The sequence below is a fragment of the Electrophorus electricus genome, unplaced genomic scaffold, assembly GCF_041902795.1.
Source record: "Electrophorus electricus isolate QZ-2024a unplaced genomic scaffold, ASM4190279v1 Scaffold90, whole genome shotgun sequence".
Lineage (NCBI taxonomy): Eukaryota > Metazoa > Chordata > Actinopteri > Gymnotiformes > Gymnotidae > Electrophorus > Electrophorus electricus.
Window position 1 is genome coordinate 268,781 of NW_027658807.1, and position 16,917 is coordinate 285,697.

Sequence of the window (16,917 nt, forward strand, 5' to 3'; positions counted from 1 at the left end):
AAGATTTAGGCATTACTCAAGTGAAGGACACACACATACTGCACATACACACTAGCAGGCATTGTATGTTTTGGTGTACAAACATCAAAGAGAGAAGCCTGCAAATATGAAATCTAGTCCATTACCTTCCTTCAGCATGTAATATCCTCTATGGCCAATTCTTCTCTCATCCTCTGATCCTGGAGGATAGAATTTGGCCGTAAAGCTGTCAGTCATTAAGAATGCGTTGCTTGTTAATGGAGCTTTCATTCATTTTTGTGATGAATGTCGACAGTTGCGAGCATCTTATTCTGCCATTCCAGGTGTTAGAGTGCTGTCCTGTGGGGGGGGACCTCCCACTGCAGAGCCTCTGTCAGCCATGTAGTGTCTCTGTAGTCTCTCTCTTGACGCTCACTCAGCTCTTTGTTATTACATGACTTCCATATTTTTAAGTCAGATTTTGTGTCTAGCCTGAATACATGAGTGTGTCATGTCCGCTCATTCTCTGACATGAATATTTGTCTAGACCTTCACAGTTTCACACTTCTATATTTACGATATCTTTATTTTTCAAATCATTCTTGACCTCTTACATCTGACCTTGCGTTGGGGGTGTGGGGCATCCTTTGAGTGCACTGTGGGTCTCTCCTTCAGCAACAATCCTACCAAGCCAAGGACGTTGGAAGGACTTCCAGAGAACCTCTCCCTCTGAGGAAAACAGCTGTCACTTCTGTTTTTCGGGCTGCCGACGAGAATGGGCTGAAGTGAGCCTCCGGCGTGCGCGAGCACCTCCAACCAGCGCACTGTTTCCACAGCAACCGGCCCAGGCTGCTTTTGCTCTTCCGCTCCCATGGTGCCGTGGAGTGGAAGCTTTCAGTAAGTCTACTGATGATGGCAAGTGACCGTGGACTGCTGGCCAATCTGACACACAGACGAAGGTGAAGGCTAACATATTCTGCCCAAGAACTATTTGTCAGAATACAGGCGGCAGGGATAGCAGGTACTTGTCTGCGTTAGTGTATCCTTGAGTTGACGCTCTACATCAGGCTTGCAGCATCACAGCCTACGGGCAAAGCTATTCCTGCTTTTCCTGTGCCATAGACACAGTCCCGCCCGTGATAAGGACACGGTGCCTGCTATGCAGAGTCCAAAATATATATCTGCTGCCCTTTTCTGGACACACAAAGCTACAACATCCATACATATCACCAGCTGTTACAAGGTTATTATACAAACCAGGCATAAAATTAAAAAGGCATAAAAGAAAATAATAAAAGACATGCGAGCAAAGCATGGGCAAACAATCAAACACAACAGTAAGTACAATTGCATAAGTGGTGCAAAACGAATACCAAACATCCGTGCATTCGTTCAATTCATACCCCTGCAGGTTAATGTAAAAATGAGTGTAAATATTGACACAGATCACCTTCTCTCAATGCATAAATGCAAACATTGCATTATGCCAGGGTGTGTCGAACACATATTTGACCTTCCATTTAATTCATCTCTCTGGATATGTCACACTTGGGAGGTATGTGGAGGAGCACCTCTACGCCGACTCCTCCCAGAGCACAGGGGAGGGGAGCGAGAGAGAGTGAGAGAAATAAAGAGAGAACAGTCTGATCTCAAATTCAGCAGTATCAGCACACTAGTACCATTTTAAGCCAGGAAGACTTGGACACGCTCCTCTCAGGAGAATACCGATACCAAGGATAGCTCACTTGATTCTGTTTGGAAGATCCAATCATCTGAAGACACACAGACTCTCTTCCACAGCCTGGGGTGAAAGTCTCACGGTATCGGATCAGTGGTTCACATAAGCTGTACAAAGGCTGGTGAAATAACACACCACCTTCATCAACTCTGTACAAATGATGTAAACTCTGTAAGCAGGCGGCAAACAGAAGGACAACATAAGAAAGTTGCGCTGGAGCAGGATCTCGCACGTGGATGTCACGGAGCTTGGATCACACCAAAAAAGAGAGTAAGTTTTGGTTTTTTCATCATGTACAGAACCACAACCAGAATTAAGACAACTCATATTTACTGGACATAGTGTGATTAAAATTTCAGATCTCATCATATGTGCTGTGAATTGTGGTCATTTTCTAAACATGTGGCCATCACTTAAGAACTTATTTTCTAAAGAACACATCTTTTTTTTTTCTAAACTTTCCTTTAGCGAGTGGATGCATATTTCCAGATAGCGGTAGATTTGGATCTATTGTAGTTGTGCTACATGGTTGAGAGGATGTTCTATACTTGAGAAGATGGTTGAGAAGATATCATTGGAGTGAGGTTTATTAGAGTTATTAGAAGAGTGAAAATAAAAGTGCCGTTCCAGGTCATTGTCCATGTACAAGCAACATGTACTGAAGTCAGAGAGCGAACAAAGTTTGTGTCTGTATGTGTGTGTTTAAAGGGCTCCGTGGGGGAATGCTACGGAAGTAAAGACCATGAACTGATCAGGTAAGGAACTGTATGCTTGGCAGTGTCATATGATTGGAAATGATCAGCTAAGACAGCTTAATCATTCATATGCATTTGTGGCAGTCAGTGTAAAAATGACACATATATATTTGAGTGTATTTTATTGCTTGTGTATTTGCTTGTTTTTTATTATTTATATTAATATAAATATAAACGTGCACTATTGTTTAATTAGTATAATTAAAATTAGTATAATTATAATTTTATTACTATAAAAATGATTAAAATTCTCAGTGAATGAGTATTACATCTCACACCAAATGACCTGTCTCAGTTGTTGTATGTACCCCAATGATAAATGGCCATCTTGATTTCTAAGGTTTAATAGGTGAATGCTAGAGACTGACTATTTTTGAATCCATCCATGAAAATGGAATTTTTAACAGAGCATTTCTCTAAGGAAGTGCCTCATGGTAGGAGCTAGGTGTATTTCATGACTCAGGCATGGGATAGAGAGAGGGTGAGTCATCTTATCAAATTTGAAACGCTAGGCAGCTTCAGTCTGGAGATTTTGAGTAGTTGCAGCTCTTTCCAGGTGCACAGGAATATGCTGAAATGAATAGCTAATGAAAAATGAATCTACCTGACTGACTGAGTCACACTATCCTTTCATGAAAGCCTTGTCATCAGAAAAAGATTTAGCTGTGGTCGAGATTCCACATTCGGTATGGAGGCTTGCATTTATGAGCCTGGCCATTAACTTGCCATGGATTTCAAACTGAGTCACCTGTTCCATTGTAATTGTAGAGCTAGAGTGCACAACAACCTATTAATGCCTTAAAGATGAAAGAATGTTTTTATCACACTTTGTTTTGGTATCAGTCATTTGTTCCAACCCGCGTGACCAGATATGAGCCCTTATTGATAACTCTACAAAACATCAATAAAGAATAAATAAATGATATGTAAATAAATGTAGATAAATAAGTGTAGATACAGGCTGTTCTAAGAAAGGCACAATCAGAATGAGGAGCTGGGCAGTGTGTGTGCAGTTATTTTGATAGCTTGCGCCTGCGTATTTCAAACGCAAAATCATAAGGCAAGCGTTACTCTGATATCTTGCTCCCAGATAGTATGCTTGTACCTTCAGTGGCAATGCTACCCGGCATGGCGTGATCTGGGCAGCACAGCTAGGCAAAGATGATGGAGCAGGTGGAATTACTAGAAAGGAAAAAAAAAGATTTCCAATACAGATTGTCCTGTGCTACTTCATCAGTTATTTTACCAGAGCAATAAATGAGCGACAGTGCATGAAATGGGATCTTCTGAGAAGAGTAATCTCCACAGAAAAAAACAATAGAAAGGTCTCATTAATCAGCCTAAAGTTCAAAGTATAGACAGATATTGTGCAGGACAAGTCATGTAACAGCTAAAAAGCCTTCAGGAGAATAAAGGAATGCAAATGGAAATCGAAACAGCTTGGTGCCAGAGCTCTAATGAAACTGCTCACCTTTGCTATTTTCAGACAGACGTTCGAGCATTGGAGGTAAACAGTGTCTGGGACTGAATGACAAATAGCCATACAAAATGGTAAAACAAGCACAACGGAGTCACTCAGAGCACTTAAACGCATTATAATGCATGTGCCGGAGGGGCTTGGCCTCAACATTTGCTCAGGGCTCACTTGGGACAGAAGGAGAACATTTGCTGTTGAAGCTTGTGTGAGAACTCAGTTGGTCCTCAGGGCTTTAACTTAGTTAGAGCCTATTTTTGAAAATTAGGTGCAATGGTGGTATTTTCCAATCTTCTACAGACGCATACCATTTAATTTTTTTTCTCGGTCACTTTGGTGCATTTCTCGAATCATCATAATATTTTCAAAATAATTACTACAAACAGCACCACACAATGGATTACCTGCAAAAGCCAAACAATTGCTCAAAATCCTTTGTTTATGTTTAAAAAGTAAATATTTATGTCAGTGAACATCAGTGCCATCAGAATGTTATTGTTTATGCTAATATATTAGTGTACTCTGTAAGTGTTTTCTGTTGGCTAAGCTTTTGATGACATACAACAATGCACTTTTTTCTGTGTGGCATATATCAATTTCAGCAGTACACTTATACATTATTCTATGTAGGAGGTTGCTTGCAAGAGATTTGACAGAATTCACATTTATGATTTAACTGTTTGTACTGTAAATGGTTGACAAACACAGAAATGAAAGACAGGGCAGTTCATTCCCCTTCATAAACAAATTTAGAAGTGAAAGTCAAGACTCTCCTGAGAGAAATCCATCAGCTCAGAAGACATTTACCAAAAAAAGTCTTATAGAAATGTATAAATGGTTACTAGCTGGGATGCCCAATGGAGGATGGGTTACCTATTGAGTCCTGGTTCTCCAGAGGTTTCTGTCTTAATTTCATCCAGGGAGTACTTCCTTACTTTCGGGATGCTCATCAGGGATGTGGACCCATACATTTGTAAAGCTGTTTTGTGACAATGTGTGTTGTAAAAAGCGCTTCATAAATACATTTGATATGCTTGACAGATTATGACAACTGTTTCAGTGAAATAAATTATACAATGAATTAATGCCTAGACGTTTTGGGGGGTAATACTACAATATATTTTTTGTGACATAAGCAATTGATAATGTAAGAAACAGCAGACAATTGTACGTAGTCACTTTCATAAATGTGCCACAGCGTTTGCTTTTTTTCAAAAGAATGAGAAATTGCTTTTATAATCTGCATAAGTGACTATATGTTGAATAAGCAGTTTTGAGAATATCACTTCTGATCTAAGAAACATGACTGTTCTATATAAAGAGTTATTTATAAGGGCAATCCCATGAATATCCAAAACAAAAGCATGTGGCCAAGCCTAGTTTTTATTTGGTACATAAATGAAGGAAATATTTATTGCCATGTGTGACCCTTAAGTGATGAGTGTAGGTGGTGAGTGTCAGTGGTGACTGTGTAGCTGTGTAGGGTCATGACAGCATTTGCTGAAGGGCATTTCTAAGCAAACTGCTGTTTGCTACTATTAAAGACATACTTGAAATATCGCTTTAAAAAAGTATGCTAACTAGTTAGGGATGCTGAAAATAATATGTTTCACACTTAATGACCATAAAGTTTTTTTTATAAAGTGTGTTTATGTGGTAATTCAGAGTTTCATGTTGAACACATGGAAAATACACGGAGATAATCTCATATAAAAGTGATTATCTACAACATTAGCCTAGTGAGCATGTTCCAATGGATCAGTTGTTTGATATTATACCTTAGGAACAGCAAAGCCTGCAGCTGTGTTCACTTTCAGGGATCAGACATTGTCTCCGCATAGGGTCAGTGGGCAGAATATCTCCAGTGTGAAACTCATGTTGATCCCACAGGCATGGAACCCACCTCAGGCACGCCAGGCTGGAATGGGTCCCAGGCGATGGCCGCGTGGAGCAACTTCACCTCCGCCCTCTCGCCTGAGCTCGTCGGCCTCAACGGCTCACACACACATTTCTGGGTACTGCGCAACAGCTCCACCAGCGCCACCCAGATCCCAGCACCGGCCCGAATGCGGGACATTGCCTTGGCACGGGCCGAGATCGGCGTGCTGAGCCTGGTCCTGGCGCTCACCGCACTGGGCAATGGCTTTGTGCTGTGGGTTCTGCTTCGCAGGCGCAAGCACAACGCCCCCATGCACTTGTTCATGGTCAACCTGTGTGTGGCAGACCTGGTGGTGGCCTTCTTCCAGGTGAGCTCACCCATAGATCTGATCATTAACACGTCCCAGAATGCCACGGGAGGATATGGAGATAAACTTATCCCCGGCCTATACTGCAGATAAATAACCATAACTAAAAATAAGCAGGGAATATATCACATGGAAGGGCTCAGATGTTTCTGTTTCATTCAGATCTTTAGGCCTTGCTTTTCAATAGCCACAGAGCTATCTTCTCACGCCGCTATAATATTGTATGCACATACGTTAACACACACTGTGTACTGTGAATAGTACCTATCTGAACCGGTCACACTCTTCCCAGGTCCTCCCGCAGCTGGTATGGGACATCACAGAGACGTTCCAGGGGCCGGATGCACTCTGCCGCACGGTGAAGTACATGCAGATCGTGGGCATGTTCGCATCCTCCTACATGATCGTGGCCATGACAGTGGACCGGCATTACGCCATCTGCTGCCCTCTACGGGCGTACAAAGGGGGGGCAGTCTCATGCTGGAACACACCCATCATGGTGGCTTGGGGTCTGTCCCTTGTCCTTAGCGTACCGCAGGTATGAATATACCTAAAAAAAAGTGAGAAACATGTTGGGTCTCATAAATTGGAGGCCTTGTTACTTTGAACTTAAATGTAATTGCTAAATGTAATTGCCCCACCCCCTCCACCCCCTCCACACACACACCCCCACCCCCTGCCCAGGTGTTTATTTTTTCCAGGTCTGAAGTGGCCCCGGGGGTGTTCGAGTGCTGGGGCCACTTTGCGGAGGACTGGGGTCTGAAGGCCTACGTCACCTGGATGACTCTGGCTGTCTTTTTGCTCCCTGCCTTCATCGTCACTGTCTGCCAGGTAACGGACCTCTCTTGCATCCGCTGCCTCTCTCTGGTAGCGTCTAATGTGGGATTCTGACTTAGGCTTTTTCTTTTTTCACTTTGCTATTGACCGTCTGCCACTTAGCAAACACAGTCCCTATCCGTTAGGCTTACCTGTTATGTGGTGACAGCGTGGTTTCACTGCAGGGAGCTGTCCGATTCCTTCTGGCCTTTAAAGCTCAACGTTAAGACAACATCCTAATCATGTAGTGAAAAGAAACTGAAGAATGTAAGTGAAATGGGCAGTGATTGCTTTGCTGGAAGGGATCTCTTCCCTGGCATCAATACGGCGTCTGTACAGTTAGTAACACCTGCTCCCACAATGTTAGCAATTTTGTCTTAGCATTGTGGCCTTAGTGCGCAAGAACAATGTTCAGTCAGAAAAATCATTTCTCTTGGGGGCTGTGATTTTTAGTATTGTCTCTATAAACCTGTCCTATATGACATTTAAATGGATCTGATGGAAAAACTACAGGGAAGGTTTGTGAAAATTTCATATTAAGATTTATGTCCCGTCTTGTCACAAACTGTGTTTACACTCTGTAAGTGAATAAGAGTTTTGTGCTTTTAAACACACAATAGACCCAAATAGGACTATACAATAGACCCAAAAAACAATACAATATTTGTTCCTGGTGAATAAGTTGCATCACACTGTTGGCATTGTGTATCTTAAAATGTCCTGGGAGATCAGCAATCCCGACCTGCTTCAGGCACTGTGGTCAGAGCCCTTATATTTCTGGAAGGGTGTTCTACCGTGCAGATGATTCTCACCAGATCACTATACAGTTCCAGTGGGGTTTTGTAACTTTTATTTGCAAAAGAAATCATGTGTAAATAATGAACAATACAGACTCCACCGAGCCTTGCATATCATGCCCTCGAAAGGAATGCTATAAGTGCCATAAGTGCTCATTTATCAAGCCCAATATCAAATGTTTGCCACTTCCACACATTTTGCTCTAGCCTGTATAGTCTGGAGCTGTTAAAAGTTCATCTCTGTACTCCCCAAGCACTGTAATTTGGTGACCTGTCAGTCATTTTATATGCTGGGTGTAATATATTAAATATGACTTCTGTGAAAATCTGCCACTTTCAGCTATACGACTGAGAGATCAGATCATTTTTTTCTGAAGCTTAAAGGTGGGGCACATCTAAAATCCTTTCCTTTAAATTAATTTTTAGATATTTTTAGATGCAAAGCGCCTCATGGATCTGTCTTGTAACTCACTCACTCACACATTTCATTCGATGGATCACAAGTGAGCGCTGTTAGCTCTGAAACAGCGTTGGTGCTTTGCATCAGTGACACTGTGTGTCCTTGTTCCTCATTTTTATGTCATTTGTATTCCAGTTTAGTTGCTACGTCAATTCCCTCCTACCGAGCCTCCCTGTCATATGACAACTAACCGTCAAAGACACATGACACTAAGCACCTTTTTTCGAACTGCTGTCTGTGTTGTAACAGAGGGCAGCCCAGAACACTCAGAGCACTAACTGCACTCATCAGCAAGCACAAACACACAGAGGTCCATGATGGGCTAGTGTTGAGGTTAATGGCTGGAACGGAGTCCCCCTCCCACCCTAAGAGCAGCACTAGTTTGCACGCAAGGACTCCCAGCACACATGACTGTAGAATCATCGGGGCTTGAACCAGGGAGCTCTTTTTTGTCCGTTATAATATGAACTCTCTTTGACCACTCTTTTTTGAGTGGTCTGTAAGGTCTGTAAGTGATTGCAACTGTCTCACTCTCAGGTGCGAATATTCAGGGAGCTCCACGACAACATCTACCTGAAGTCGGAGCGCGTGGTGTCAGCTGACGTGAAAAAGAACCTGGTCCTCTTCCACTTTCCCAGCCTGAGAAAGCAGGATGGCAAAGCGAGAGAGCGAGGGAGAGGAAGGTGCTTGCCGAGGGAAGCCAGAGAAGAATTCCATGAAAGGAATAGTAACAGCAGTCCTTCCCCCATGCACTGTAAGATCTACAACTCCCAGCATGCACCGCAGCCAGACTGCTATGGCTTTGTCCCTCAGGACAACCAGCATGCCTCAGTCACTCGCTCCTGCAGCTGTCAGTCTCTGGATGTGCTGTCTCACACTCGCCCATACAGTCGCACGCATGCTCACATGGAACAGAGCACCTCGGCACCTCATCAAAACTGCTTTCTGAACCAGGGTCCTCGTGAACAGACTGGTGTTTGTAGCCCCTCTTCATCGCCTCACTCTGAGACGTTCACTAGCTCATTCACACCCCAGGCAGAGGCCTCTGCTCCAGGCCCCCACCCTTCTTCTGCCTCTCCTCACCCCATCACACCATCTCCGTCGGGTGTATCCAGAGCAATGTCCAAAACAGTGAGGATGACTCTGGTCATAGTGCTGGTGTATATCACGTGCTGGTCGCCCTTCTTCATAGTACAACTCTGGGCTGCTTGGGACCCCAACCCACCATCCCAAGGTGAGGTGTAACATCCAACCTTTTAAACGTCACGACTGCAACGAACAATTCTGTAAACACATTTTAAAGTCTGTTCCAAGGGTACTGAGTCACTAGGGCAAGCAGTGTGGTGCTTTCTCTCTCCCTCTCCCCGTCTCTCACTCAGCATCATAACTCAGGTCCATGTTGACGGCAGAGTGTGTGCTTTATTCTTCTTCACTGCCAATAAAGATCCTGTTTTAAATTATATGTTTGAGTCTAATGCTGCTGCCTCCCCTTAGCCAGATGCTGGTCTTTCAAAAGCAAACTACATTGCCAAAAGGTGACACGCACACACACAAACACACACCACCACCCCCACCACCCCACACACAAACACACACACACACATGCACACACAGACACATGGATAGGTTCCACTTGATAAGTGTAGGCTTTTGATATTGCTGTTCTCCATTATTATCTCCTGTTAAGGTGCTCGGGGTCACTTTTTTTCAAAGCGAATTACAGAATTAAGATCTACCCAGATGAATGTCAGTTTTATGTCTTTATGGTCAGGATGTTAGTGTTTCTTATAATATGGAAAGTGTGCAAAGTACAAATTGCATATTATAGTTTGTGTAGTACAGACAATAGGAGACATTGTTTGTCACACTTGAGTATGTTTGAGATCGATGTCGATCTCAAAGCTGCTCTAGTATTATAGGGTTATTACTTGGTGAATGGTCCATATGCTGAAAGAATTGAACTTATATGGTGATACTTGTAGTGATGCACAATATGCTACAAAGTGCATGTATCTATGTATACGTTTTATGATTTTGCAATGGAAGTGTGAAAGGTCAAATGTAAAACACCAGCTAATGTGTAATGTGCTATGAGGTGCATGTATATACACTGTATAAAAGCAGATAGACTGACCTCAGCTGTGCTGTATATCTGCCATCCAGTCATCTCATGTTCTGTGAGCTAATACCCTAATAGCAGACCACTACTGTGCTGGCATCACAAAGCCGATATGTCTCCCCCCATGATGTCATTTCTCTCTCTCTCTCTCTCTCTCTCTCTCTCTCTCTCTCTCTCTCTCTCTCTCTCTCTCTCTCTCTCTCTCTCAGGAGTGGCTTTCACCATACTGATGCTTCTGGCCAGTCTGAACTCATGCACAAACCCATGGATCTACACAGCCTTCTCCAGCAGCGTGTCCCGCGAGCTGCTCACCCTGCTACACTGCCCTACGCGCCCCTCACGTAGGGGCTCCGCCCATGAAGACTCGAGCGGCATCCACACCTCCACCACCACGAAGGACAACCCGTACTGACCTCCGCACACGTGCAGGCAGGCCCACGTGCGACGCGTGCGCAGGGCACAGCTCCCCTCCCTGCCGCTCTGATGCCCAGACGCCGGGCAGACAGGAAGATTTACGAGGCTTCACACGCTGGTACCAGGCAGAGCAAGCCTGATGAGATAAAACGCTCGTGAAACACACGTGACCTGGGTCCCGTCCTTGGGAGTGCTCCACCTACATCGATATGTATGCACCTCCGGCAGGAAATCGGAAGAAACAGCAGAAGCCTGATCCAGAGCACATCTCACAGCATGGCACATTTATGACCTTGTAGACCCAATTCATGACATGAATATGATCTTATGAGAATTTCATGCAAAATAGTATGCACCCCAGATATAGCAGCTCTTCAAACTGTTTCCATCTAAAATGGCAAAGAGTGAGAAGAGACTACTAATATAGCAAGCAAAATAAATCCTATGATTAGCTAAAATAACTAATAATAATATATTGCAGATTTTTACCAAATGGGTCAACATTCTTGAACAGAGAGAATGGAAAGCCCACTTAAGAGATCACCGCTTAAGCTAGGAACACTGCACTTCCACCACACTGTATCACTCTGTCTGCCATAAATCCCTCTGCTCTTTTAACGTTCCATGCCTTCATGGCAAAGGCTGAGAAAAATAGCTTATGGTATGCAAGCATGCAAACCTCATCCAAGAACAACAGCTAGAAATCCGTCATAAAGTAGTGGTGATGAATGGAGAACAAACAACATGGACAGAAAAGCAACTCGTTAACTTGCTGGTCTTCCGCTAAGAGCCATCAGATCTCTGCGACTGCAGCACGGCTGGTCTTTAATCTTCCCAAGTTCACACATCACTCTGCTGCTGCGTTCCCTTCATTGGCTTCCAGTGGCTGCCTGCATCAGATTTAAAACCTTGATGCTTGCCTACAAAGCAAAAAATTGACCAGCCCCTCCATACATGGTCAAAGCCTGATCCGTACCTCGAGTACTTCAAACCTCAAGTACGGCTCGGCTTGAAACATCATGCTTCAAGTCTCATGGAAGACAAACATTGAGACTACTCTCTGTCCTGGCTCCTAGATGGTGGAACAAACTTCCGCTGCCTGTCTGTACAGCAGAGTTCCTTGCAGTCTTCAAATGCAGACTGAAGACCCATCTATTTGAGGAATATTTAAATGACCACTGATCCTGCACCTATGTTGAGTAACTGAAACTCTAATACTTATTGTACGGTATTGTTTATTGTATGTATTGTTGTTTGTTATAGAGCTTATGTGTTTTGCAATTCTAGGCATCAGCACTGAACTCTGTATTTCAACAGCATTGCAGTTCAATGGTATCTTGGACTCTAACCTACTGTAATGGCTATTATACATTCTATGAGCAAATGACAAAGCACTTTTGTAAATCGCTTTGGATAAGAGCCTCTGCCAAATGCCATAAATGCAAATGTAAAAGTGTGAAAAAAGACTAAAAATACAGCCACATTACATTCCATGTTCTAATTAGAGAATTATGAAAAGGGGAACAAACCAGGTTAGAATCAATTCCTTAAATATTTTGCCAGTGTTATACCAGCACCACTACCTCTAAGAAGAAGATGATACTCTATCCTTTAAAACCTTTCAAAGCATGATGCTCAGGTGCAGGACACTATTGGGTGCCACTTGTCGGGTGCCATTTAGCTGTCTGCTTTTGCTGTTCAGAACCAAAGTTGGCCTGTAATATTCGGATTAAGAAAGGCTAAAAGGACAGAACCCTTCCAGTTATAGCAGGCCAGATGAGTGCCTTAAATGCCACTCACAGCAGCATGTCCAACCATCTACTCTATAGCTTCCTCTTTTACCATTCTGCACTTACAGAGTCAGTACCACATCATACTGTATTTAGGAATGTTCACACACCAGAATAAATCTCGGACAAAATGAAATCATGTCCTTTGGTTCTTAATTTGTAAAACCATAAATTTAATTAAATTCCTGTTTTGTTTTAATGACCTTATATAGATAATTATGTTCAGTACCTATTGATATTAACTGTGCATTGAATGTGAATTCCAGAGGTTTTTTCTTGGAAAATTATTGAAATGCAATTATATATATATATATATATATATATATATATATATATATATATATATATATATATATATATATATATATATATATATATATATATATTTCACCATTGAGCTATGCTAATTATCTAATTATCTCTAATGAGTAGAAAATCAGTGACTAAATGTATTTGACCAAGTCTTTAGAATGGATCCTGGCTCTAAAAGCATGACTATAGATACTAAAAGTTGGAAGGCATATTTTGTTGATTTGTTTTGGTTGTTCTATTTTTAAGGTTGCTAGCACACCATCTATGCAAATAAGGTGCTGGAACTGGCCATGCATTACATTGCTATCCTGTTGAGCTTTAGAGACATTTAATCATTTTCATTTGACATCATTACAAATATATGTGGTCACACTAATTCTGTAAAACCAAAATCACTGCCCATAACCACCATTCAAAAGTCTACCAAATGTCTGAACAGAAAGCAGCATAATGTAATCATCTAGCTCATGCCTAAACATAGCTAATTCTAATAAAATCTTTAAGTTGAAAAAATACAGACCAATGTCATGATGGAAAGAAAATAAACGTGAGATGTAGCTTTAACCTTTAGAAAAAAGCTTCCTGTTACTTCAGATCACTCACACTGGATAATAGCAGTGTGGTGTTTTCTCTGCATCTTGTTTCACATACATGGCTAATGGCTTTAACTTGATTCACTTGTTGATTATTTTGGACAAGCCTGGGATTTTCTCTTTTATAAAATCAGCTCAAACGTTTGGCAGACCTGTTACCAGAGCAAGAATTCCTTCAGCCCAAACCTGCAAGCTCAGAGGCTGAAGATGGCAGTAGCAGAATAATGTGAACAAATACAAGTTAAATAGTGAAATCGCATATATGCAACAGAAACATCTGTGAGAGATTTTAAAGACAAGGCATTGTTAGTTATCATGTAGAGCCTTTAGCATAATCAGATTGGTATCTATAAGTGCTGGCCTAGAAACTATTATAATTTCCAATGAGAGTAGCACAGTAAGAGAGTTCTACTTATTTTCCAAAGGCACTTTTTAAAAATGCTATTAGTAATGCAGATTTGTAAGCCCACGCTTACTTAACCTTTCACTGTTCTGAATACAGTCTAAATACACACCAATTCAAAGAAAATGATTATTAGCACATACACTGAATAACCAGACAATTCCAGCTGCACAACTGGAGTCTTTTTAGATCTCCCTCAGAAGGCTCTGTACGCCATCTCTTGGTCTCACCTGGGTATTTCTTTAATCAGGTACTAGCAGTAAAAAGTTGTAATCTATTGAAGTTCCCTGTAAAAAGAACCATCCAGGTGCACTAGATCTGTTGTATCGTCAGTGGTAGAAATCTCAGTTCTTGGTAATGATAACACTGGGACATTTGGACCTTGGGGAGAGGATTTTTGAAGAAGTGGAGCTGAGACTAGAACTGGGGCAGAACTGGTGGACTGAGGAGTTACGTTTGGAGAAATCTCTCTTGGTCTTGCTCTCTTTCTCTCTGTTTCCCTCTCAAACTTTCCATCCATCCATCCATCCATTCATGGGTCCAGTAACATTCAGGCATTAATTTCTATGATGGATTTGTTATTTACCTGTTCTTTACAGTTTGAATTGTATTGCCTCATTACAATATCTAACCAACTGCAATATGTAGCCTAATTGATTGGCTTGTATTATGCTAAAAGATCCTGTGTTACCTTGAACTTGAGAATCTCAGCTCTTTATTTAGCATTATGCAATGTAAATACTTAAGTATTCACTAACCAGCATGCAGAACCAACTGTAGTTTTATAATTCCCTGTGAAGTATCCAATCTGGTGTATGTTTACTAGGTTAAACCTTAAATTAGGCTAGCTAAATGGTAAACCTCAAAGCAGGCCGTTTTAGCATTAAGCATCTTTGTAAAGTTATGCATATTCTCATCACCTATACTAGTGAATTTGCTCTTTCAAACACATTTGTTAATTATAATTTAGAGGCAGATAAATTGGTGTTAAAATTTTCTTGGCATTGAATGAAGTTTTATACACACCTGTTTCTGTTATTGATTTCAGGCAAGTAGAGTAGATGTACTTACTTAAGTAAATACAGTAAAAAAAACAAACAATCAAACAGAAACCATAGAGCTATTTAAAATTGTTTGCTTATTGATTGCTTATAGCATCACTTTGTAATCGACCATTTATTACAACTTCATTGTTTGCCTGTATTATAATATCGTTTCTTCAAATACCACATACTCTTCAAAGTTTGAACATAAATTATAGAGACACCCATTTTTCATTTATATTTCATTAATTTCCCAAAACTCAAGCCTTCTAAAAACTGTCTAAATGACTTTGACTTAAGTTTGATTTTATGGAATTAACGATAATTCTGGCATTAAAATGTTTGAAAAAAATAAGGAATATCAGCACAAAATGTACTTATATTTATGTTTACATTTAAGATATTTTAAGGGAATGTCCTATGCAATTAGGCTATTAGTAAATTTAGCAGCTACGTACAGCAAAGGCATGGCAATTTGAAGTCTAGTTAAATTCTGTCAGTAGGCTAAGAACAGTTGAGCAACAATCATGTTGCTCGTTGGGTCGTCTTTTGAGGTAAGCATTTACAAAACGTATATATAACGCCTTAGCATTAGCAGTACATGACTGTTCACACAGTCTAAACAGACTGTTTCATAATCGGAAATACGTGGTGGGTTAAACGGTTTCTGAAACTACCAAGCTCCAAACCTGCGTGTTCACTGTAGCTTTTTATGGCCCAGTTTTGGTTTTGTTTGTGGTCACCCATGCTCGCGTTATGATTTTTGCTGTTTTCGGTTTCTGCTTCTGTTAGAAAGTATTTTTAATAGCCAGTAACAATGAGTTGTTCCTTTGCGGCCTTTACTAATACCCTTATATCCCAATTTTACATCCATAAATGTAAATGAAGTGATAAAACTACCAGCATGTCTCCTTCTATACCAAATTTCCTCAGTACAAGGTTGCTTTGCGTTTACCTTGTAGCAAGTTAGCACTTAAATTGCTGAATGTGTACAATGGGATTACTAGCCAATGTTTGTAGTCTGCGTTTTCTTTTTCCCCATAGACACCTGGTATACATGTGTTCTCTTTTTTCCATTAATGGTTGCTGCCCTTACTTATTTGTATTATCCAAAAATAAATAAATTAATAAAAACATTAAACCATCTAGAATGTTGGTCATTGACTTTCGTGCGCAGGCACAATAGATTTGACTTAACCCAGTTCAGCAATTTTTGGTTAACGTCAGTTTATCGTTGTTTAGTGACTATCATGAAACTTGTCCCTGATCTAACCGTACAAGTTGACACCGGTAGTGCTGGTGAACCGATGTATAAGCACCACTGCACTTCCATCTCCAGCGAAGTCGTACGAACTTTTGGCCGTCTAAAAGTTAACGGAGAAGCTCTGGGTGATCTCCCCAGCAAACATCGCCATTACCTGGGCAGAGGTTCACGCTCGATAGCTGGATTCCTTCATTACAGTCGGTTAGGGTCTGACACAAACTAGATTAGACGGCTAAAGGCTGAATTATTACATTTCGGAAATCAGGCTAGAGGCGCGACTGTGGCACGGGAGTCTCCTAAATCAAATCATTATCAAACTCTACTACACTGCCGTCTGCTTTTCTACAAAGACGTACCAAGACATATGGACAACGAATGCAACACCCGGCCTAACGTTTTCTTGTGTAGTAGTGTGCGCAGGACACTTTAAAAAAAAAAACCCGCTATGTTTCTGATTTTTATATGCAGTATTAGCATTTTGGTACTCCAAGAAAAACGAAAATCTTACTCCAAGGAAGATTTTCAGTGTAGAAATTTGGCCAAGCAAATTATGCCAAGGCTAAGCGTAACCAGTCTCAGATAAATTACCAATTATATTTGATATTCCAAGGGGTGATGGTTCTTGATAAATCAACAAAGAATGTGAATTTCAAAACTGGGCAAGCTAGCACAGGATGGGAATGTCAGTAAGCTTACTCATCATCCCTGACCAGACAGTTCATGCATGTTGTGGTC

At 41.3% G+C, this 16,917-nt stretch overlaps 1 protein-coding gene across 1 annotated transcript; it reads left to right on the forward strand.

Moving 5' to 3' along the window:
* Positions 1-1,662: 1,662 nt before the first annotated feature.
* On the forward strand, positions 1,663-12,769 carry LOC145656767 (vasopressin V2 receptor-like). Its single transcript, XM_081709799.1, has 7 exons — positions 1,663-1,966; positions 2,405-2,451; positions 5,816-6,171; positions 6,464-6,709; positions 6,856-7,002; positions 8,782-9,478; positions 10,573-12,769. The coding sequence occupies exons 3-7, from the start codon at positions 5,818-5,820 to the stop codon at positions 10,773-10,775; spliced, it is 1,647 nt and encodes a 548-aa protein (XP_081565925.1). The 5' UTR covers positions 1,663-1,966; positions 2,405-2,451; positions 5,816-5,817; the 3' UTR covers positions 10,776-12,769.
* The last annotated feature ends 4,148 nt before the right edge of the window (positions 12,770-16,917 follow it).

Coding starts and splice junctions, on each gene's coding strand:
- LOC145656767 (XM_081709799.1), top strand. CDS start 5,818: ATGGAACCCACCTCAGGCACGCCAGGCTGGAATGGGTCCCAGGCGATG. Junction 6,172..6,463: donor TGGTGGTGGCCTTCTTCCAG/GTGAGCTCACCC, acceptor CACTCTTCCCAG/GTCCTCCCGCAGCTGGTATG. Junction 6,710..6,855: donor TTGTCCTTAGCGTACCGCAG/GTATGAATATAC, acceptor CCCCCTGCCCAG/GTGTTTATTTTTTCCAGGTC.